General features: G+C 41.0%; 2 protein-coding genes across 2 annotated transcripts in view; both read right to left on the reverse strand.

Moving 5' to 3' along the window:
* Positions 1–685: 685 nt before the first annotated feature.
* On the reverse strand, positions 686–18,978 carry LOC103133714 (DENN domain-containing protein 5B-like). The gene is made up of 21 exons (XM_007545582.2): positions 18,664–18,978; positions 14,224–14,333; positions 12,946–13,666; positions 12,061–12,248; positions 9,695–10,204; positions 9,372–9,603; positions 8,220–8,370; positions 7,841–7,928; positions 7,641–7,760; positions 7,400–7,552; positions 7,239–7,317; positions 7,077–7,152; positions 6,806–6,934; positions 5,675–5,796; positions 5,271–5,416; positions 4,255–4,376; positions 3,356–3,540; positions 3,126–3,208; positions 2,650–2,776; positions 2,346–2,520; positions 686–1,907 (listed from the first exon to the last, which is right to left on the reverse strand). Exons 1-21 carry the CDS (start codon positions 18,773–18,775, stop codon positions 1,724–1,726), a joined length of 3,813 nt encoding a protein of 1,270 aa, XP_007545644.1. The 5' UTR covers positions 18,776–18,978; the 3' UTR covers positions 686–1,723.
* A 2,354-nt stretch (positions 18,979–21,332) lies between these two features.
* Positions 21,333–24,255, reverse strand: part of LOC103133818 (armadillo repeat-containing protein 10-like) — a 3,908-nt gene continuing 985 nt past the window's right edge. Inside the window, exons 2-5 of the mRNA XM_016668224.1 lie at positions 23,490–23,658; positions 23,219–23,395; positions 23,019–23,090; positions 21,333–22,923 (exon numbers count right to left, since the gene is read on the reverse strand). Of these exons, the coding sequence (XP_016523710.1) occupies positions 22,672–22,923; positions 23,019–23,090; positions 23,219–23,395; positions 23,490–23,658 (670 nt within the window). The 3' untranslated portion in view covers positions 21,333–22,671. The remainder of the gene's footprint in view (positions 22,924–23,018; positions 23,091–23,218; positions 23,396–23,489; positions 23,659–24,255) is intronic.

The raw sequence follows: 24,255 nt of genomic DNA on the forward strand, positions 1-24,255 counted from the left end.
CATCCCTTCCAGAAAAGTCTGCTTCTGTCTCAGAAAAAAGGTCTTGGATAATAAAAATGTTTTTTGTTTTTTTGGGGGGTAAAGGTGAGATGTCCCTTTCTGTTTCTTTTGGTCAATATTAGTATTTATTTGCCATTTTTGGCTCAGTATATATATTTTATCATTATGTTAGATGTGATTCTTTTGTGACCTCCTGGATATTTTTAGCAGACTGAAAATAAGAAATAGTTTTGTAACAATTACAAAGCTATTTCTCTGTAACAATTACAAGACCATAGACATCAGTGACTTTGTTTCTTACTTGTTCCAAAATTTCTTTAGATTACATCACAATATTTTGCTTTGTGAGATATTTAGTCTACTTCATACTGCCAAGCAGGTCAGGAAGTAACCAGGCCAGGATGTGGATAGTGAAACTCAACCCCCAAAAATTACAAAAGGTAATGGCATAACAACTGTTTTATGATGATCTCAAACACTTAAGTGAGAAAAAAAACAAAAAAAAACAGAACAGCAAAGAGGCCAAATTTTGTTTTGTAAATGTTCAGAGCTACGAATTAGGGCTGGTATGATAGCTGTGATTTTCTTTTCTTTTTTATTTTGCAACAAAAACTGTCACAATGCCATATTGTATGCCAGGAGTTGTATGTTTCAGGATTTGTTGACAATAACTTATCAAAGCATACCAGCTGTGTCAATAACTTTAATTTCTCAACAGCACAAACCATGAATAACTTATTGCTCTTCCTAATCTGTATTTAAATGACAGAGACTTGGTCATAGTGGGGTACACTGATGCTTGCAGGACAGTGCAGAGGATTACATTTTAACATGTTAAATTAAATGCAACATTAACATTTTACATTTTTAACAAACCTGTGCTCTGTTATTCCCATAAGACAAATAAACAGCATGTCTATAGTTCACATGAGAAAGATGGCCTATGGAGGGACCCACTGACGCTGAAAACGTATCAATATGTAATAAAAAATAAAAACAATTGGGATTGAACGGCTGGAGCAATTCTAAGAGATCTGATGAAGCAAAAATATTTACAACGAGAGAGATTGGCGACGAGGATTCCTGATGGAGGGACAAACAGGACTAGAAGTGACACAATTAGGACACCAGCTTGAATCCAACTGGGGCTTTTCATGAGCAAGACTCTGCTTAGCATGTGACTTCAAACTGAAATTAAAAAAAAAAAAAAAAAACAAGACACAGGCCAGACATGACACCATAACAAGAGCTTCATGTAACATTTGTTTATGCTTAAATTATACAAGGAGAACATTACTTTTCACGACAATATTTACTGAGATATCAAATAAAAGACGGTTAATAAGGCCTGAGCAATGACACTTCAGATTACAACACCTAAAGTAATGAAACAAAAAGATTCTGGCCATGCAGGTTAGGATTTTAAGTGCAAGCAACACAGCAGTGAGTAGATACAGTAGATCTAAAGTCATATAAGATGGATCATGTAAGCAGATATCTCCTGCATGTTTGAGCTGATCTTTTCTCCCGGAGGAATTTCACAGTGTAGACAAACACAGGACTATTTCCTGGAGCAGATATAAGACATTTTACATCAGTGAACAAAGCGATATGTTTGGTGCTTGAAAAGTCTGCGTCTTCATCTGACGCCTTTGATCATGGAGTTACATTTTGTAAGAGTCTGAATACATCTCGTCCCTCTCGTGTGTTTTCCACGTCAGGGTCAGAGGTCGACCCCTTTGACCAGCGCCGCCTCCAGGGTGATGCTGAAGTCGTTCAGGGTTTGCAGGATGCGACAGAGGGAGTGCAGGGCAGCCCGATCCCGCAGCAGAGCGCCGTCCTCGTACGTCCGAGCTGTCAGGGGACACTCAGCCAGCAGGGGGAACCACTGAGACAGGAGTCTGTCCCTGCAGAGATGGTAACCAGGTTTTGGTGAAAAAAACAATAATAAAACAGTTTGAAGAAGCCATTACTTCATAGATTCGATTCTGTCATGCTTTGGCTATTTGTTGTATTATTTTTGTTTCAAGTCAAACAGGTAGAGACATCAAAATCTGACTTTCCTCAGCCGTAAAAATGTACCGTCTTCAAATTTAAATTTTAAAAAGATAATTTGCAATCAATTAATGCAATAAGTTTTGACAATTGTTAAATTACGGACGTGGATTCGTGGATTTGAAAGTCATAGTTTGATTATGCAGAATCTCTCACATAGTATAGAGTGAAGTAAAGGATGCAACACGTTATCACAGTTTTTTTTTTGAGTATCATATGGTTTAAGTTGTTATGCATTTTGCTGCTTTGCCAAAATTTGACCTATTTGTTTTTAAAAAGTGTCAGCTAACCTTATCCCCAGGCAGACAAACAGCTGAAATTTCCCCTCCTTCCCGATGTTCCTTGGGGAAGAATTGATGGCATGGATGTAGCGGCACAGCAAGTCACAAGGCGGACTCTTGGGTAGCGTCGATCCATGCAGGTCGCCCATCTGGTCATTGGTTTCCATAGAAACCACTGCTTTTTCTATGGGAAAAAAGTTAGTAGTTTCAGTTTGGAAGAAAAAAATAATACGTTTGCTGCGTGGATCCTAAGATGAAACAATCCCACTGGTTGAAATAGATGCACAAATTCATAATTGGAGAGCTGGCTTACCCACAAAATCCCAAACAAATACGTTCCTCTGGAAAAGACGGTTGGATCTGAACCCGTGGAGGAGGAACTTCTCCAAAGCGAGGACCAGTCCTCCTTCACCGCATAGCAAGACTGTCAGGTTCCCTCTCTGGGGAAGAAGAAATGATAACAAAAGCTGCTCAGCAGAAAAACTGTAGTAAAACTCAGTGTAAACAACTCTTAACGAAATTAAAAACCATCTGCAGTAACAATGTCTTAATTAACTTAGATCAATGCAGATTTATTTGTGTCTCTTGAGAGAAGTGGCATTTTCCTCTTCGACGCATGAAAAAACCAGGCTGACTGATGGAGGTAATGAAGCGCGTTCAGGCGGAAAATAACACGTCCAGGATTTCTACTCCTCTGTGAGTTAACCGGCCTGTCAGCCTTTCAAGCTTAACTTAACTACAGCGTTAAACTGATGCATCAGTTATGAAGACATTATCACAGAAACACACCTCCTGCTCAGGTTTGTGAAAATGTTTAACAAGGTTGTTGGCCGCCTCCCTCAGGTCCTCCTGCACCTCGGCGGAGTGCATTCCTGACGGCAAACACAGAAAAATGAGCGTCTTTACTGTTTTTATGAGGAATAAGGTGTGACCAGAGCATGATCTGGTCTGTTGCAGCACAAACAAACAAGTAGGTCAGGCTTTGTGCTAAAGAATGTGCTTCTTTGTCAGTGACGCACTAGTTCGGCCGCCGAGCGATCCCAGCACCGTTCGGACGCTCTGAGACGGAGACGCCAGCTCTGGAGGAGTTCCCGACCACCGTCCGGCATCCTCCTCCGCTCCAGGAGACACCAGCTGACCAATCAGGACTCTCTCCAGGCTGCCGTCACCCACGCCTTTCCCCAGCCATCGGCCACATGGAAACCTGCAGGAGGAAAACACAGTTTTATTTCACTTTTTATATATTTTTTTTGTCTCCCTCGGATGTGGGTCATATGACTAAATTTGTTTTAATCAGTTTATTTAGTGAGATGTTTATACATCTTGTTTTTAGGCACTAGATGCAGGATAAAGTGGATTTACTTATGTTATGAAGTGATGGAGCAGCTCTTTGTTCAGACAGGATCCTTAAAATGAATCCATCTAACACTGACAAACGATGAGAAAAAAATCTCATTCTCTTGACATCAGAGTTAGGACAAAATGTTTTGTTTCATATAGTCTGTAACAAAATTACCAGTGGCACGGTTGTTAGTAAACCTTCAGGTTGTAATTTTGTGGTGATAGGACAGCCGGTTGGCATGTAGGGAGAGTCTAATGGTTGCTATGGAGACTTGGTGAGCTCACTTTTCTTACATTTTAATATTAAAGTGGGATCTAGTTCTCTGTGTTTAACTCATGTTTATGTCCCAGGAAACAAAATTATGGATTAAATAAGAAAAAGTAAAAATTACAAAGCAACAAGAATTTTCCCCTCTGATGAATAAATCTAAAGATTGGACTTTGTAGGATCAGACTGAGCTGCGCCAACAGAAGATGACTTTATTTTAAGGCTTTTTGCACATGTTTCACAGCCTCATTAGAACTGGAGAGCCATGCTGAGCTCAGTGAAGGGATGAAACCAGACGGTGAGTCTCACCTGTAGGTGTGACCCGTGATCTCGTTGTAAACCACCACACAGTCGATCAGACACTTGGCCAGGAGACCCGAGTTCTCCTGCACTCCCAGCTGCAGCGTGCTGAGCCGGCCCAGGTTCTTACTCTGAAACAAGGAGCCAAGACACAGCGTGACAGGCCTGCTGCAGGAAAACGTTTTATGTGCCTACGTTTGGAGTGAAACCAAAAGAGCAATGTGCAACGAGGCAAAATAAAATCATTTAAATGAATACCTTTTCTAGATTTTTAAGTTTTGAAAGTTTACGTCTTTATCAAATGAAATTGATGTTTTTAACTCCGTCGCATTAGTCTGGTGCTTTTCAACAACATCTGGTCAGCTTTATAGGAATAACAAGACGTTTTTTGGCCAATTATTTAAATCCATGTTTTTAAGCCAGACCTAATTAAACACACACTTTCTTAGGAGCTTGTAGTGAATAATGTAATGATCCTAATAATTGCCTGAGCATATAATTTGTCAGTTTCAGCAGAAAATGTTCGTTTGTCTTAGACAAGATTTTGTTTGTGCCACTATTTTATTAAATGTTTTAGCATAAACTTATAAGTACCTCCACCCACAAAACAGAGAATAATTATTGTCAATCAACTCCGCTACGTTTGCACTCCTACAGTTTTTATTGCCGCTGCTTCTGTTTTAAAGATTATAATTAAAGTTTGCAGATCAAAAGGTTGAGTAGTTACGCAATTATGGAAATAAAGCAGAAGAAAAAAATTTCCGCTGGATCTCAATGGCACTGACTTGAAAATGATGAAAAAATTCTGTGAGTTTTAATTTTTAAGGAACATTTCATGGGTGCAAAGTAAAAATCTTAACCCTCTGTAGCCACAGAAACGGTGTCACAAAACGGCAGAGTACTCAGACGTCTACTGCTCCCCTATTAAAATATTTATGAAACATTTCATTTGAACTTCTGTCCTTACAGGCAGTGAACACATTTAGATTTTCTGGGCTGTTTTAAGGACGGGGGTGAGAACAAACCTGGAAAAAGATTTCCTGTGCATTCTTTGGGATCTGTCTAACTCCTGAATCGCCCAGCTCTCCTGACACGCACACCCAGGGGTTAACTGTTGCCATGGCGATGCTCAGCTTCTTCATGGGAATTATAACAACGCGGTACGGGATACCTAAGGAAGAAAAAAAAGGACACAAAATACAATTTATAAGCTCCTCAATAAATCTTTACAGCATTGAAACAAATTCAAAAGTGTCGTCTTTGACGTCCCAAAAGGACGCTGGCTGAAAGGCACGGCAGTAAAGGCAGATGGGTGGAGATGGACGTCGTAAAGCTCAACCCAGAGCTCAGGACTGGACTCTTTCTGTGTCCTTCAGTGTAACGGGAGCGGCAGTAAATTCTGCTGCATGTCAGGTTTAACGGGACTTACTGATGGAGGTGAAGGTGCGGGTAAAGCAGAGGTAGTCCACAGTGTTGAGGGAGAGCAGGTGGTACAGAAACTGTTCTCGCTCTTCCTCACAGAGCAGGAATGCATGAGGCTTATACAGCTGCCTGTCAGGGGAGCATAAAAATAAAATCTCAGACAAGATGCAGGGAAAGTAAATGACATTAATGGTAAAAGTGTAAGGACACAGCAGACAGCTCAGTTTTTGGCTCGTGGTTAATACCGGAAATAAAAGAAACAAATCCAACAGGGCCAAAAATGGCAGGTTTCCCTTAGGCCAAGTTCACAACTTAAAAGGTTTCTAACAAACTGAAAAAATGTGTTTAATTAAACTTGGTTGAAACATTGCAGAGTATTGAACCTCTTCCAGTGAGACAGTACTAAACACACCGACTGTAATACATTAACACTGGTTGAGTACCAGCTTGTTATGAACCTTTTATTCAGAGGGTCTGAGATGTTTGTTGCTTCTTATGTCCTTTTGTTTTATTGCCATTAGACTCCAAATGACAAACATTTCTATTAAAATTTGATAAACATTGCAAATTTCACTGAAGGAAATGTTTTGTTTTGGACACTCTCCATATTTCTAAAACCTGAAGCTAATTTTAAGTTTTAATTTAACTACAAATGAAAAAATGTTGATAGCATGAAGCTGCAAAACTTTATAAGCTATCATTTTCAAAGCGCCACGTAGACTTTGTGGCCCTATGTGGTCGCAAAGGTTGCAGATCCCTGACTTGGTGCTTGCTAGCAGATTTAAAGGTTCTTGTTAAACTATCATGACTATAAACTAAATGCAAAAAATTACATTACATGACGTAAAATTCGAAAGACTTGGCACAACGTTCCAATTATATGACAAGTGGAATTACCATATATTAGCCTCTCCCTCTTCACCACAACGTTAAATTCTGTGTGTAGTTTGTTAGAAACAATTAATCAATTAGGTAGGTGTTCATAATCCCACAGTTCGTTATTACAGCCATTTTGGATCAGTTTGGTTTATTTTTTGATGTGCTTCTCAACAAAAAGCATTAAAAACACTTGTTCTATAACTGTTGAACTGATCTGGGTCGTTTCACGTCAGGCAAATAAATATCAGTAAACTGAGACCTGAGCAGCTCCTGGTGCGTCAGCAGCTCTTTCAGGTGTTGGGACAGCATTTTCTTCTCCAGAGCCAGATGGATCCAAGCTCTGGCCTGTCCCACCTCAGACAGATCGTCTCTCATGGTTTGGATAAACCTGAGAAATAATAATAATAATAATAATAATAATAATAATAATAATAATAATAATAATAATAATAAAAACAAATGTATGAATGAGACGTCTGAACAAGTTCCAGGATTTCCTTTTCATAATGAGACATTTCTGTTTTTAATACCTCATGTCCTGAATTAGCGACCCTCTCAGGAGCAAAGGGCCGTCGTCAGACAGCCTCTGATCCAAGCTGTTGGATCCTGAACAAAAACACAGAAAACCTCTTAATCAGATACTTGCACGCACACATAAAGAAGGAACAACAGTGACGTTGTGCTGCTCCAACCTGGTACATCAGCAGGTGCCTCCATCTTCTCCTGAGCAGCCTGGTAGTGCAGCAGATGGGACCAGATTGCCGACTTTCCCTGCTCATCGCAAACACATTTTTCTCTGTCAGAGCTCTATGAGACGCATCATGTTTGAGGTCGCTCAGATTTTACTTCTCACCTGTTTGATCTGCAGACCGTGGCCCCAGGTCCTCTCCAGCAGATCACACAAACCGTGGATGAGAGTGTTTTCCTGAAGGCCGGTGATGTTGGCTTCTCCCTGACCCAGCTCCACACACTCTTTCCCCATCCTCTCCTTCAGCATCCGCTTAGTCTGAAAGCACAAAAAAATAGGAATAAACTCTCCAATCTGTTGTCTTAAAATGATCAGCCTCCATCCATTCAGAGAATGAAGCGCTCACCTTGAGACGACACTCGCTCAAGAGCCCATCGACAAACTCTCTGTGAGTCTGAGAGATGGCTTGAGGCGACGGGTCGAGGAGTTTCGACTGTCTGAAGGCTTTCCTTGTGAATGCGTGTTTCTGTGGAGCAAAGAAAATGACCTTGTAGGTAAAACGATCGAGCTTTTGAGCCCTGCATGCGTAGCTGTGTGTGTCAGCACCTGTTTAGGTTCACCGTCGGTTCCAGAGTGATCAGCAGCACTCCTTCTGGGTTCAGTCCTGCGTGAAGCTGTGATGCGACTGGAATACCTGGAGGACACAGAAAATAATAAAATCCACTGCTTAGAATGGATAAATCCGCATACATTTTTATTTAGACCATGTTTGTCTAAGCATACAATAGTGATGTGTTTCTATGTAGCTAATGGACAATCAAACTGATGATTTCCCAGCTCTCCTACACCTGTTTTCGATTGTTTTTAGAACGAAGCTTCTTTTTAGCAAATTTTCCGTGTTAAAATTTGATACGTTTCCAGTGTCTCATTACTTTTTTCCCAATTTTTAAGCCCAACCGACTGCCAGAAAGAACCAAAGGCTCACTTGTGTGTGTTGTGTGCCTGTGCAAGCACATCGGCCTGCAGTCTGGGGAAATATCCCGGGTGATGCCGGCCCTGCCCGATCTTCATGTCCAGCAGGTGGGGGTGTATGGCCGTGTGGTCCGTCTTCAGCAGCCTGCGCTCGATGGCCTGAGCTGCAAGAACAAAAAGATGCAAAACACCATCAGCACTTACTGTTCCAAGGAACCACAGGGAGAAAAACAACAACAAACAAACTCACCCTATGTTCAAAACAAAACAAGCAAAAAAAAAAAATCTGATATGGGAATGAAAACAATGCAGTTTGTGCAGTAACGCTGAAACAAGTCAGAGCATGCTGTAGTTGATGCAGGTTCTACAGGGGAAACAAACCAAACAAAAGAAAAACATTGCTCTGCCTATGAAAAAAATCAAAATGCCACTAAGACAATATTAGGAAAAGTGAGAGAATCACCCAGTTAAAATGTATTTTTGACAAATACAAGAAACAAAAAAGGCTACGACACTCCTCTTTGCTCCTGTCGCTCCATCAATATATCCCACTAATATTTATAGGTGGAATGATAAAAACTGGACATTAGGCTCTTTAACTTGCACTTCTGTTATCACATCAAAATATAAAGGATTCACACCTCTTTCAGTCACTTTGGAAAGACGATCTTCAGCGTATTTTGGAGGATTTTGAAGTGACAGACCCATGAAAGTAAAGCCGTTTGTTCTACAAATAAAAATCTGAAAAGTGTGGCATGTGTTTGTATGCAGGCTTTTAGAGTGGCCTAATCAGAGTTTATACCAAAAGTCAACGAGAATGTGTTGTAAGGGTTGGCAAAAGGATGTTCACAGATGCCGTCTATCCAATCTGACAGACTTTGAGCTTGTTTACTCTCTAAATACACAAAGCTAATAGCAACAAGACTGATCGATGTCATTTGAGTAAATTCAACAAAACAGTGATTCTGGAAGCTTTCATGTTCTCATTCGCAAAAAATCAAAAATAAATCATGTTTCATTTTCTTTACCTTTATTATAATGCATTTCTTTGAGTTGATCTTTTACTTAAACGATTTACCCCCCATACATTACAGGGGTATCAATTATGTAAGAAAGGTTATTTTAAGAGAATAATCCATTTAATCACCTAATTCCCTCACAGTACCTGACTCAAAGAGCGTGGTGCATTTCCTGTAAGGACGGTTCCGGGACTCCTCGTCGCTGATGTCGTAAAGTCGCTCTCGCTCCATGCGGCTGTCAAACAGCTGCTGCAGCGGCTCCCTGTCCACCCAGCGGGACACAACCTTCCCATCCACAAAGGAGGAAAACATGGAGGTCTCCAGGAATCGGGACAAGAAGTGCAAGTGGGCCGCTGGCTGAACTGAGAGGAACGAACCCTAAAGCAACAACGAAAGCAACTAGATTTTAGCGAGTAAACGAGATGGAAGCATCAGTTTCAGCAATGCTGTCAGGAATCTGCAGAAGTACCTTGTCAAAGCTGCAGGTGCCATCTCTATTGTTCAACCACGAGTCCAAATCCATGGCGCTGTTGACAATAAAGTCCTCATACCTGCCAAAAATGGCGGCGAAACGAACGGCGAACACCTCCCTCAGCTGAATATTTAATTTTGCAGCCTTCAGCTCTTCCTCCTCCTCCTCAAACACGTGTCCCAGCGTCTTTCCTCCCTCTGAAACTTTTCCCCCTCCGCATCTCCTCGCCAGAGCCTGGAGCCGCTCCAGCGCCGCCAGCTCTTCTCCTCCGAGGTTCCCGTTCCTCCGGTCCTCCATCAGGTCCTCCAGCACCAGGCTGCTCAGGCGTGGCGACGCCGATGCAGAGCCTGTGGTGGTCGTCGTCGTCACTCCTCCCCGTGGGGGGACCCCGAAACTTAGCAGCACCTCACTCAGTTCCTGTATGAGCTCGGTCTGATCTGGGAACAGGGGCAGGTCCTCCGGCGCTTCCACACAGTGGCTGTCAATGTCCACAAAACACAGATTGGCCTGGGGAGCAAGAAAGACACAAGCAGAGCGCCTCAGCCAGCATAATAGGGTTAACCAGTCAGATTTACATCATGTAGATAAAGTGGCTGAGCTCCAATTAGGCTGCGAGATGAAGAAATGTCATTAATTCATTCTTGCTACAGAGATTGAATCATTTGAAAGATTATCTCCGCAACAGGAGACACTGTGGAAAAATATTTCTGTCAGCCTCCAACAATAAGGAACTTGTGCGATAAAATTTAGAAATCTGCTGAGCGCACATTTCCTAAAGAATAGGAAAAGACAGGCGGGGATTTAAAATACTGCCTCTGTAAGCAGCAGTCAGCAGCAATGCAACCTTCAGCAGTGACCTGAGGCCGACGGTTAAACCCTGAGGGATGCAGGGAGATGCACTGAAGAGTCACACTCAACTCTCTGCAGCATCATCCTCCCAGCCTTCACTTCATTATGTGAAACACGTTTTCCCTGTTTGTTGGACCTACACTTTAAACTCAAAAACACCCAAACTTGTATGATTCATGATATTAAAAAAGAAAAATCTGGACAGCCTCTCATTTGCATGAATTATTCAGTAAAGCCCGTTATTACGGATTTGCCAGGCTCTTCATTTCTGCTTTCATCCCCCGGAGCCGTCTTACTGCAGCCTCCTTTCTGGGCCAGAGCGACTTCAAAAAGGATTCAGCGAGACATTCATGCAGCATAAAGCGATCTCAGATGCAGGCGAGGATGTGAATTGAGGACAGCTCCGAGGGATTGTGAAGAGCCAATCACAGGCGCGAAGCAGGGGGGGGGTGTTGCTGCTGCAGGGAGCAAATATCTGATCTGGAAAAGGTTGTGAGAATGCCTCATTTTAAACATTTACAGATCCTTAGGAGTATATATGAACCCTGAAATTGTGGTTAGTTTACACATCAGCTGATTCTCAAGTCACACAATTAAAATGCATTTAGGGTATTTCATTTTTTTTTCACACATTTTCACATTAAATCATAAAGATAAATGTTTTTTTTGTAATTTTTGTGTTGTAAAGACCAACACAAAGGAAAGTAATGCATGATTTTCTATTTTTATTACTGGTAAATATCTGAAAAGGATGTCCTGCATTACCGTTTAGCCACATTTAATCTGATACACTTAAAACCATTTAAGCATTAGGATGATCTAGTCAAAGTAAATCCAATAAGAAATAGCTAATTGGCGCTTGCAGACATTCTCCGTCCAATCTGAGCTTGAACAAGAAAAAGCAAATATGCTGATTTGGTGGCAGCAACATGCTGCAGGAATGTTTTTCTTCAGGCAGCAGGGTTTCCCTCAGTGCATTACAAGCCTGGCGGGCCACCAGGCTTTACTTGTGCCCCCACAAGGCTTAGCATTGTTAATTTATCTTAGGGTTTTTTTTTATTATTGCCTTTTTTAATTCTTTATAGTTGGTGTTCAGGTATTAATCTTCCTGTCTTATAAAAATGCACAGCTATCAAGTAATATTTTCAAATTTCCTGTAAATTTTAAACATTTTTTTAAGTCAAAAACATGGGAGCCAGCTGGATGAATGGCCTAGTGCCTCAAGCACTGACAGGCAGAGATGGATGGAAGCCTGCTAGAGGAAACAAAGACTTGAGATTGGGGAGTAGTTTCACCTTCAAACAGGAGAAGGATAATAAACGTTCAGCCAGAAATACAAAGCATATTCATGAGTTAGAATGGCCTAGTCAAAGCTCAGACCAAAATCACACTGATAACCTGTGAAAAGACATGAAAAATGCTATTATCCTCCATGTAATTTGACAGAGTTTGAGATATTTTGCAAACAGAAAAATAGGAAAAGATGTAAATCAGACTTGTAGCCTCCTTTTTACCTCATGTGGAAGGTGAAGCGAGGATCGCTGAGCTCCGTTTCTGTGCTGGATGCCCATCAGGAAAGGCACTGGAGCATCGAGGAGGTGATGCAGGGGAGTAGAGATGATGGGCAGGTAGATGTGCTGCCACTGGAATGGGAACAGCAAAGTGGTGATGCCCTCCGCCACCATCATCAAACGCTGGTAGTCTGAGGAGCAGAAAGGCAAAATCTGTTAGCATAGCGTAGGCCACTTTATTAACCCATAAAAGAGAAAATATTGAAGCATTTAAAGCAACACTTCAGATAAGAAATATAATTAAATCTTCTCATTAAATGCCTGAGAGTGGGTCAGATGTCAGTGACGCCCTCGTCGCTTTTAAAAATCAAATTCTCATCAAATGTAGCGTTTAGTTAGCTTCATAAACATAATGCTGCTTTTACGCTTTAGACCAAGTATTGTAAATAATGGCGTGGGGTTCTGCTGACAAGTTATGAACAGCCGGTATCTTACCTTATGTAACTGTGAACGTTTATTACTGAATACTAAAACTAAGTTTTTTTCTGCTAAGACAACTTTAGTTCTATTTCATCAAAATAATGCATATCTGCCTTGTGATCCCGCGGTGTATGAAGGTTTGTGGCTTTCACTCAATAACATTTCAGCATTGCCTGTTTTTTTACATCTGGCAGTCTAGCTGTGTGGAACCTGAGCTCCAGCTACGTCAAGATGTCTGATTTTTCAAAGTAACAGATGCTTAGATATTCAGTTAGCTTGCAACTTTCTGATAGGTATAAATAAAATCGCTGAAGACAAGCAGATAAATTAACCTGTTCTGGGTTCTATTTTTTCTAATATTATAAAAAAAATAAATAAAAAATTCAGCAAACTGAATTATTCATTTACCTTTTGAGTACAACAGGACTTGTGTTTCCAGCAGAGCACAGGTAAGTAGTTTAACCATATTGTCCACACCCAGCAGAGAGAAAGCCTCTCCCAGAGGATAATCTCCCAGGGGAAGCTCCCCAGGCCCGGGCCGCTGGCACACGATGGGCCCCTGCACCCCGTGAAACCTCAGGGAGCGTCCTGGTGGAGGCAGGGGCACCTCGTACAGGATGTTGTAGACGTAGCTCTCTAGAGGGAGAGGTGGAGCCGTCTGGGACGTCACGGCCTGGTGAAGCTGAGCCAGAAACTGTCGTGAAGCTTGCAAGAACGGGAGCGGCGTGATGAGGCAGAGGGCTTTGGACACGTACAGGGTGTCGCGCGCTGCGTCGAAGGAGCCCACGCAGCCCAGGCAGCCAGAAACTCCAGACGTCAAAGACTCTGCGTCCGACTCCTCCAAGCTGCTGGCGAGAGAGTCCATGCTGGAGGCGGAGGGCGTGGAAGCGGAGGAGGACGTGGAGGAAGAAGGCGAGGAGGCCGACGAAGAGGAGTGGTGCTCCACATGGTGCATCTGATAGAGAGTCTGCATGGCGGTGATAATCTGAGGACTCGTCACCTCCTCGTAGAAGGTGTGAACGAAGCCGTAGGAGCGCGTTCCGTCGTCAGAGGTGACGGTGAAGGAGTGGAACTGCGGGTCGAGGCTGTCCACCTGCGTGCGGAAGGACAGGCCTCTGGGCAGGCAGAGCTGGACGCAAAGAAAGCAGCAGAGTTAGAAAAAAGCTTAAAGTTAAAACCGAAATCTGAGTGTAATACCGAACGTGAAGCTTTTTACTGGCTCACATTGATCAAGAAGTTTTTTAAGTTATGCTGCAGAAACATTTATTGATTTAACTTTATTGCAGCCCTACAAGTCTTGATAACCTTTTGTGCTTCATAAGATTCATCCTAAAACACACTCAAGATGTTATCTTACTTATAGTTTTATTTCACAGACAGTTTTCTGTTGTTGTCTACATTTAAAAGTTAGCATTTATTTTAGCTGTTGTTTTTTAGTTCTTTATATGGTGTTTTCTGGGTTACAGGTTATCAGGTTTTATTTTTGGAGACAACTGAGAAAGGTTGTTCATTTTACTGAAGAAGGGAACCTAATATTTCACAAGCATTCATGAAACTTTGATTATGACACCCAACCAAACATTACATCCAAGCAGTCCTTTTAGATTGCAGTGTTGCCAACATTGACATTGTGATGACGACAGCGATTTGCCTCCACTGTCCAGGCAAACGCATCAAACATCTCACCATGTTGACAGCATCCTTGTTGAAGGGGTTCCTGTCCATGTTCTCCGGGTAATGCACCAGAACCTTTGACTTGAAGGACCGCCGGATGGGGCTTTGCTCGAAGCTCTCACCTGACAGACGGAGGGAAAAGGCGGAAGGCCGTTTTTATAACAGTACAAGAAAAAATATCTGGCCTTGATTTGTGCTGAATCAGAAAAGAAAACAGGACAGATTGGAGCATGACAGAACTCAGACAGGACACCCTTTTCTGTTGCAGAAAGGACACAAAGTTTAATTGTTGTTGACAGCAAGGACAATGCTGCTGTGAATATAGAGGAAGGTCTTCAGTAAAGGTTATGTAACTCATTAAAATGAAGATAGACAGATGGGGGGAAAAGGATGCAACACTGTTCCTCCTCTATGCTCTGCAGCAGAAATTTCTGTGCTTTCTCAGAGTGACGCTTGTGCATAAACTGAATATTTTATATATTCACACACACACACACACACACACACACACACACAGCTGAAAAGAGGTAATACAGTAGATTTATGCTGGTCAGAGTGAATAATAAACCAAAATACTTTCATTTTCCTTCCACTTTCCAGTGGTATATTTTTATTTGAAAAACAGCCCATCATAAAAACTCCAGCCTGTTTAAAGCACATCAGCTTCTAGTGGCAACGTAACATCCTCCTGTCTGCTGTGAGGTGTGACGCACTCGCTTCAGCGTTCAGAAACATCCACCTCACCTGCCTACAAAATGACGCACAGCAACCTGAGACAGGAAACTGCAGCATGGAGCAAAAAAGAAAAAAAGAGCACCGCTTCACGTTCGACTGAGTCAGTCTGTCAAGTGGGAGGCAACAATGAGAAAACGGGGGGAGTCTGGGTTCTTTACGTACGGTACCAAACGGAGCGGGAGCTCGGCTCAGAGAAAGACACCGTGTTTCCATGGCATCCATTTCCGCCAATAATGGATGCCATGACAACCAATAAAAAAATAAAGAAAATATAAAGAAGCTTTTTGCGCTTGTCATCAGTTACGTCACCTTTAGCTGGAGCGGTTACGACCCACTATAGTCCTGATACACATTCCCACTGAGGAGGTGGCACAGGCGACGTAAGGAACACGTTGATGTGTTTGACTGTGTGTCAGAGCACAGGGAGGAGGAAGGAGGTTTGTTTTAGTGTTTCAGTGAAGGAGTAAATATCTGTTTCTGTCGGGCTGTAATCACCAGCTCTCACACAAACACATACAGTGTCTTGCAAAACTGTTTTTCACCCCTTTTCCACATTTTGTGACATTACAATTACAATTTGTGTTTAGACTTCAATGTGATGAATCGACAAAATGTAGTTATTAATTGGAAACAGAACAAAGATTATAAAGGATTTGTCGGTTTTATTTTTTGACAAAATACTTGTGAAAAACTGTAAACATGACCAAAATGGTTTTCTTTGATTTTCTTTTTCTCTCCACCATAAACAACAGATTTGAGGAGTAAAAATGAAATTCTCTCAGCGGAGAATTTACCTTTGGTCTTTTCTTAGATTATACACCAGAAAACTCTGTTCAGGATTTTATTCAGGGGCATCAGAGTAAAGAGGCAGTAATTTTTAGATATTTCTATTTGAAAAACTCTATAAAACCCATCTATTCCTTTCTTTCCAGTTTGAAGTTATTCACTAATTATGTCGATCTATTTCAAAATTCCAATAAAAATACTTAATGTGCTATTTTATTGTAACAAAAAGACGATACGTTTTTACGAGTAAGAATATTCACTACGCCTCAGTTTTGTTTTTGTACAGAATAATTGTGGGCATAACACAGAATGATAAAATCTTACATAAGAAGAAAAACATTTAAAAAGCACTGACAAAAAGCACTGGGTGAATTACATATTTATCCGTCCAGCAAATGACAAAACAGATATATTTTGGAGTTTTCTTTTTGCTTTTGTTTTTTGTGTTTGTTTGTTTGTTTTTTTTAAAAGATTAGCGCCACGTCTCAGAATATATTTAACTCAAGCTGGATTTTCTGCACACCAGCATCAGATCTATTATTAGACAAATGGTGGCATCTGTCTGCAGTCAGCTTTACATTTTAAAGCAGCTCCATTGGGCCAGGGAGATCTCACCCTGCTGCACTGATGTCATCCCTCCCCCCTCTGCGACCGCCACCGGGCCGAAGCCTCGGCCGTTCAGCATTCCAACAGGCAGCGTCATGTGAAATTTGATTAGGCTGCAGAAAACACAGAGGCATCTATTGAGGAGCTAACAAGAGCAGATTGTCTCTTGGTGGGCTTTCACTAATTACACCAACGCTCAAAAGGAGATACAGTATTACCTCATTCTGGCTTGTACAAGACAGGTGAGGACGGTTTTTAAGCGTTGGGTCTCTAGATTATGTGTATAAAGGGACAAAAACAGACAGACAGAAATCCCTTGAAAGGAGCAGAGCTCCCCGGCCTGCAGGCGGTTACATAAGCAGATTGGGGGAGCTCAGATGTACAACCAACTGGGATGGTCACTCACAGCAGGGGGGCAGACCGACGGGTTAGTCAGAGCTTGGAGAAATCTGCAGCAGAGCTGTGCATTATTAAAATGTTGTGCATTAAAATTAAATATGCATTTCAGTTTGTATTTGGGCCTTAATGTAGTTGACAAAAACTAACAATTCGTCCAGTTATTTTGTCCCTGTGATTTTCACAATATGGGGAACACAAATTGTTTGGTTTACTGTAAATATGGAATACTGGGAATTCTTACTATTTTTATTAGTCTGACAAGACTACACTAGCTTTAAAAAACATATTGGGTTTAATTAGTCTACTGGTGGTGTCCTGTTTTTCCTCTTCAGTTGCCCATGGTAATGCCCCCACTTCCTGCGTTTGAACGCAGCGTTAGGCAGCATTTATCAAGAATTTCACCCACAGGATGGTTTAGATTATATTTGTCTGACAGATTCCAGCCAATGTTATTAATAAATCTTCCATCTGCACTATGGAGTACCACAGGGCTGTGCGCTCAGACCAACCCAATCGACTCTAAGCTTCTCTTGGTGTAATTGTTGGACAATATGGGTTGCATATCTGTTGTTAGAATAATACTCAGCCATATGCACCATTAAAGATTAATAAATCAGATCACTTAGCAGACTACAAGCGTGTCTTGCAGAAAGATAAAACCCAAGATGAGTTAATTTGTAGCTTTTAAACTCAAAGCAGAAGTTGCCTTCTTTGGACCAAATGTCCGTGTGGTCACTCTTTACTGTGTTCTTATCTACATTCAGTAATAATTATCAGATTTTGTATACTGTGCTGCTGTACGATGAGACACTTGAGGAGAGAAATGACACATTAACTTGAACGTGACATTCGTAAGAATACAAACAGAAACATTTTATCTGGAAAGAATGAACATTTTGCTTTTTAATGCCGATAGCAACAGTGTTCCAAATGATAAGGATTTTCCATAATTGAGAACCAGCTTGTGTTACATTAACAACTTGGCACCAAAACTGTCATGTCATAGCCACCTTCTCCCCCTGAGGAGTTGCTCTAAATGAGTCTAATAGAGAGAAGGAGAGGAGGACGGGGTGTGACTATTGTCTGCTGCTCTCGGACTACAACCTGGAAATGACGTTTGTCTTGTTTAACACACTCGGCTCCGTTTCCTTACTAAGCCTTCAGGACGCAGGGAGAACATCAGCAACCAGAACAAAATCAGAACATGTCCCCCACTGCTTCTGCCAACCAGTCGCCTCCTTTCCCATCCTAATCTGGCCATGACCAATTTGGCTTGGATGATAAAATTCCAGGTTCGTGTCAGACAGATGCAAAGAAGCCACAACATGGATTATTTTCTGCTCAGAACAGAACGATCCAGACGGTTTCGCTCGTCCTGCCTGAACCCTGAACCTCCTGGCCTCGATTCTCCAGCTGTGTTCCAGCTTTAATGTGCCGGACAGGATGTTGTTGTTTGTCTGTTCTCTACTGTTCCTGAATCAGGTGTGTAACTGGATGACTTGCAGAAAAACTGAGACATATATTCTGGACTCCTCTTAACGCGCCGCTGTTTTGGAAATATGATGAAAATGTGAGGAGAACTGCGCCTTGTTTTCCTCAAGCAGGGTCAGACAAAAGGACATGAATAAAAAAAAACAGAAATGAACTGACACTGTAAATCCATGCAGACTGATTCAGATCCATTAGAGTTTCTGATTCCTCAGACATTTTGAAACATGTAGGGATATTTTCAAAAAGCACTGTATGAGAGAGATCCTGAGTATTTGTTACATAAACATTGGCATATTTCCTTCGCAAAATAGGGCATCCACACATACAACCCTCAACTCTGCAGGCAGAAAAACACATTTTAAGCCCAAAAGAGCCTTACTGAAAATGGCATCTTATTTATGTCGTCATGTTTTAAATGAAATCTGGCGTATTTACCCGCTCCATCGTCCGGCTCCAGGCCCGTCTGAGTGTCCACTCCACACACGACAAAATAGTGGGCGAAGCGGCAAGAAGCCGACCCGCCCGTGGCAGCTGCAGTCCCGTTCATGTCGACGCGTTGATGGGGTGACAGCTGCGGGTTTCTCTTCTTCTACTTGTGCCTAACGCTGCGGGTTTTCATAGTGGACTGGGCTCATAATCCGAAATGTCTCTCCGCTGTGAACTCTGAGATCCGCTCTCTGACTGTGATGGAGTCCGGATGATCTGGTCATCACGTTTGTTCACAGAAAGAGGAGGAGGAGGAGGAGGAGGAAGGTTGGGTGGGAGGAGAGACAGAGAGAGGAAGAGGAGGAGTGGGAGAAAGGAAAGGAGACAAAGACTGAAAAAAAAACACAACGGCGCGTCTCCACTGAATCCGTAACACTTAAAAAAAGACTTTTGACGATTTTTTTTTACTGATATCTATTTTTCAGATACAATATTTATTTTAAATGTTGTACCTAAGATAAACTGATCAATCACTAAAAAGAAAAGGAGGAGATATGCGCATTTGTATTAAAAACATTAAAAGCAAAATGAGATGTTTGGTGTCATGTGACACCAAACGAACGGGTCAATTATTATTATTGATTCATTTAACTAAATTATGGTTTATTCGGTGCTGTAAGAAAATATGTTCACTTGATTTCTTTTTTTTTTCTAGCTTCAGATTAAAATATTTTTATTATAAAAAAATAACCTACAATATGCAGTTTTCCAATGATTATTTCCCTTGAGGGAAATAGCAAAGCACATTTAGGGGAAAAAAACAGAAACAAAAACATCCTCCTTTTTAACTGGAGTTAAACTATTTGGAAAGCTAAACTATTTTTCTAGCCACATCTTATTTCTGATTTAAATTACTTAAATGGAACCCGAAGTAGACTGGACCTCAAAAAGCAAAAAGTAACACGCCATGACCCAATCTGAAGAAATTCAGAACCAGATTGCAAACTTAAGGACTTCTAATTCCAGTGAACCACAATGAGAACCGTTTTCCACAAATTGAGAAAATGTAGAGAAGTAAACTTAGTAAAGTTGATCCAAGAGAGTGCATGTGACTGGAGGAGGCCACAAATGAGAAAGGTTGGCTACTCCCCTCTGAACTGAATTAAACAATAGAAAACTTGGCACCCATATTAAAAACACCACTGGCTGCAGAGTTATTGACTTGACACAATCAGCTGGGCTCCCACGTTTTATTAACTAGCATCAAATCAATTGACTTGATTGTAACAAAGGATAATGTAACCAAAATTTCTGAGGTTAGCAGTAGGCCTAGGCAATGACAGCTAGAGGTCAACTAAAAGTCATTTAAATGGGAATAAAGTGAAAGTATTGAACTTTAAATTCCTAACTTTTACTCAGACATTTGGCTGCCCTCTCTAGATCATCACATATTGACCGGTAATTATAAACTTACAGTTTCTGGCTGCTGTGTGTCTTCAAGGTTGCAGCAAGGTTTGAACACAAGGTTTGAAAATTAACTAACAAAAAAAAAAAGAAAAGAAAAACAAACCCAGACAAAAAAAAGCTACTATTTCCTCCAGATCTGCTGGTGGAGACAGCTGAGAGCACCACGATGTGTGGCGCCATCGTGTGGTGGGCCGGCTGTACTGCTGCTCATAAGACAGACCATCAGCTGTTCTCCATCCTGTCATGTTTTAGTTTGTTCCTCTGCTGCCAAACACCACTTATATTTATCGGGTTAATAGAGAACTTCTGCAGGGATTCTGAAGGGATAATGCAATATTTTAAATCAGGTGCTTTTGTAGAGATGCATCTAAAACATGAAGAGATTGAGAATCACTGCATTAGACAGCAAAGTTATAGCAAACAAAGTAACGCCTCTTTCAGGTCAAGAATTGTATATCAAAACAATTAAAATTAGCTGGTCTTTACTAAGCTCTAAAATTATTTAAAATGCAAAAATACTTAATTCGACAAACATTTACCACAGCAAGATGAAAGCCTTTAGCGATAAAGTAAGCACACCTCATGAACACCAGAAACGTGTGAAGCAGTCGTTCTTTGTTCGTGACGTTGACATCCCCTCACATGGTTGTGGCTCTGTTTTTTAGCACCTTGCTCCATTAAGACCTTGCTACAGCTTTTATAGGTTATCGTCTGGGCTTCTGCATCACAGAGTCTGTTTTGGAGCAATTATCCTGTGGATTTGAAGCCGCGTCGCCTGCTTCATGACCCAGTTTAGGACTAACTTTAGCTGATTGACAGATTCCCTCACATTTGGCTCCAATATATTCGGCGTGCAGAAGAGCTGGAAGGTGATTTCTATTCACTAATTGCTACAAGTTGTTTGTGCCGATATGCCGTTTGTTTTTCTGCCAAATATAGCACTGCACTATTTTTATGTTAGCCCTCAAACCCTACAATGGTTTAAGGGTGCACTTTCATTTACTCATCACTGAAAGAAAGAGTTGAGAAGAAAACTTTCACCACAGTGAACTTCCTCAGTTTGTACTGATGCATGTTGGACAATAATGACTAATGCTGGATTCACATTTGCAGTTGATTTCTGTTAGTATAGTTTGCCAGATGGTGACATGCAAAGCAAAACATGCAAAAAAAACCCTCAATGTTCAGATAAGGTCACAAGTCACAATAAAAACACTTGAATGTCTCACTTCTGATTTATTGAACAATTTAAAGAGAAACATTTTCTAGTTAGGGAAAAACAACAAATGAACTAGTTAATAAATACAAACTGTGTCATAATCAATCAGCATCCTACCATTCAGTTTTGGTAAACCATAGTTGCCTGAGATTTTTAGGTCAATAAACAGATGTCCGAACATTAAAAAAAAAAAAGTGCAGCATATCTCAACATCTAGACTCAACACAGCTATTAACATTCCACATGTAGTGCCATACTGTCAAAATACTATTCTTAAGCACTTCCTCTGGTCCGGTTAATATTTAGATGGCTCCCTCACAACCTGTCTTACTAGTGCATAGATTTGTGTGATAACAAAACCTGTAGTTCACATTCGTCACTGCTGTGGATAAATAACCATGTTACGTATAAACAGCTAATAAACAATCATGGCATCTGGACCAAGCGGTCCAACATTTCCAAGCTGCGTCTCAACTTTCACGATAAGTTGCATTGCAGTTCAAGTCTCTTCCTGCCGCCTACTGGAGGCTCCGTTACTTAAACGTGCTCAAGTATTTAACGTCGCAAGCACTTTCGTCCGGCAGCTGTGGTTCAAAGTTCATCCAGGTTTATAACTAACAGACGACACATAGCTCCGCTCTGCGGTGGAGGCAGTGGCTAAACTTTAATATCTTCATGATTCACTAAGATCCTGGCTTTCAAATTTGCAGAACAAATAGTCAGCAGCTTTGTTTAAACGTTTGCTTCTGCCTACCAAACAGAGAAAAGCTTCTGTTATCTAGATATCCTGATAACTCAGACTTTTATTAAGTAAAAAGAGTTTCTTAAAAGTCATGTACATAATCCGTTAGAAGTTAAACTTATGACTGGAGACTAAGATGCCTCTCTGAGCTACAGAGGGTTGGGCACAGAGGAAATATAGCATATAAACGTTTGGCAGTTGGGCTTGACTTCTTAAATTTCACCTGAATCTTTTGAGATCGATAAGAATCATTTTAGAAGTTATCTGCGGATCTTTAAGGAAAATAGATTTCTTATAAAAACTCAGAAGTGAAAACAAGAGGTGGGTCTTTTAAAATTTGTGTATTTACATGCTGAACAAACGGTGGGATCGTTTTTACTTATACATAGCAAGATTGTAGAAAACTGGAGTGTCTGAGATAAAACTGAATTAAGTTTTAAATTACTAATTAAAGTACTGATGTAAGGAACACTAAAGAAAAACAGTATTGCTGAGTTTCCACAGGAGTCTACAGCACAGTCCACAAGAGTTAATGTCAAAGAGGAACGGTTTAAAGACTAAGAGCCTGGCAGAGGGAAGGAGGGAAGGTCTAGGTCAATATACGAGCTACTTGGGCCTGAATCTCCCCAGCGGGGTGTGAAAGCAGCCGGACAAGTTTGCCGTGCAGCTGGGAGGATTCATCCAGCATGACCAGGAACAGACAGTCCTGTTTTCGTCTAAGTTCGTCAGCCACCTGTGCAGAGGGCCTCCAGGCCTTCAAGTTCCCTACAAAGGTTAGCAGTCGCAGCAGCACGGCCGGAGACGTTCGTTCATCAAAGAGAAGCAGCACAGAGGCAGGAGCCTGGGTCCCAAAGCAAAGAGTAAAGAAGTCAGTTTGTTTTGATGCATTTTTTACAGAAAGATATGCCTACTGACTGGAGGATAAAAACTGAGTACCTGAGCTTGAACTATGTCATCCATCACATCTGGATTAGATGATAAATTAACAAGAACTTTCAAGGTCTGAACCTGAAAGAGAAACGGTACAAAATAAAAGTAAAAATCACAGATTTCCTCTTGGTCATGACCGTTGGACAGCGATGTGTTGCTCCGTGTGTTTTTAAAGCTGATTAAAGATTAAACTCAATTCCACGAACCTGTAATGCTTCACTGCTGACAACCAGCAGAGACAATAAAAGAGTGACCGATCCCTTCAGCAAATGCTGATGTTTGTCTGTGACCGAGAGGTTCGTCAGCAGCCGCAGAGCACCCAGCTGGAGGTCAGAGTTCACTGCCGACATTTCAATCAGCTCCAGCACTTGTGGCACATAAAGCTTCAATAGAAGAATAAAACGACATCAACACATCAAGTGGAGCCTCATTAAAGTCACTTAGCTGTTGTGTGGTGTAATGTTTGCAGCAACATACCTTTATTTGCTCCTGGTTCTGGATGTTCATGCACAAATTATTTAAAGCATTCAGAGCTTGCACTCTAACCTCTGGGGCAGGATCAGAAAGGAAGCCAGCGATGACAGGAATCCCTTCTAATTCACGAATTTGGTTCTGAAGAAAAAGGCAAAAAACAGCAGATGAGTAGCTATGATTAAAAACTGATGTATTTTACACTGATAAGAATAAAAGTAATTAGAAAGCTCAGTTTAGTTTGAGAAGATTCTCAAACTTGCCTTAATTAACTTAATTTGTTCAATTAACACTGATGAGTAGTTTACAATAATAATAATAAAAAAATAAATTTAGCAAGTGGAAACAGTTCAACATTCCATGTCTGCTGAACCATTTCTATGCTTTTTTTTTTCTTTTTACCATAAGTTTATTCCATTGCATGATCCAATTATCCATTCTCAGTTTTCTGGTTCAGTCTAGCAATTATTATGAACATTCTGATATTTGAAGAAATTAATTATGTGATTTATTGTAACAGAGACTCCAGAAATTTGGGGCCAACATTCCCACAGCATTACAGATCTACCACCTTGCAGATGTACAAAACTAATTTTAGTATCAGCTAACCAAAACACACTACTAAAGTTTAAGCCACATGTTACCAAACTCCTTTCTGTATTTATAATGATAGGGCAGAGAACCCCTGTTGGGTAAATTGTATTATTATCAACCATTTGTTATATCTTTATTATGTTCTTAGTTTATGTATTCTTACTTATTTAGTTTAGTC

This window comes from Poecilia formosa, unplaced genomic scaffold (genome assembly GCF_000485575.1).
Source record: "Poecilia formosa unplaced genomic scaffold, Poecilia_formosa-5.1.2 Scaffold13, whole genome shotgun sequence".
In the NCBI taxonomy this organism is placed as follows: domain Eukaryota; kingdom Metazoa; phylum Chordata; class Actinopteri; order Cyprinodontiformes; family Poeciliidae; genus Poecilia; species Poecilia formosa.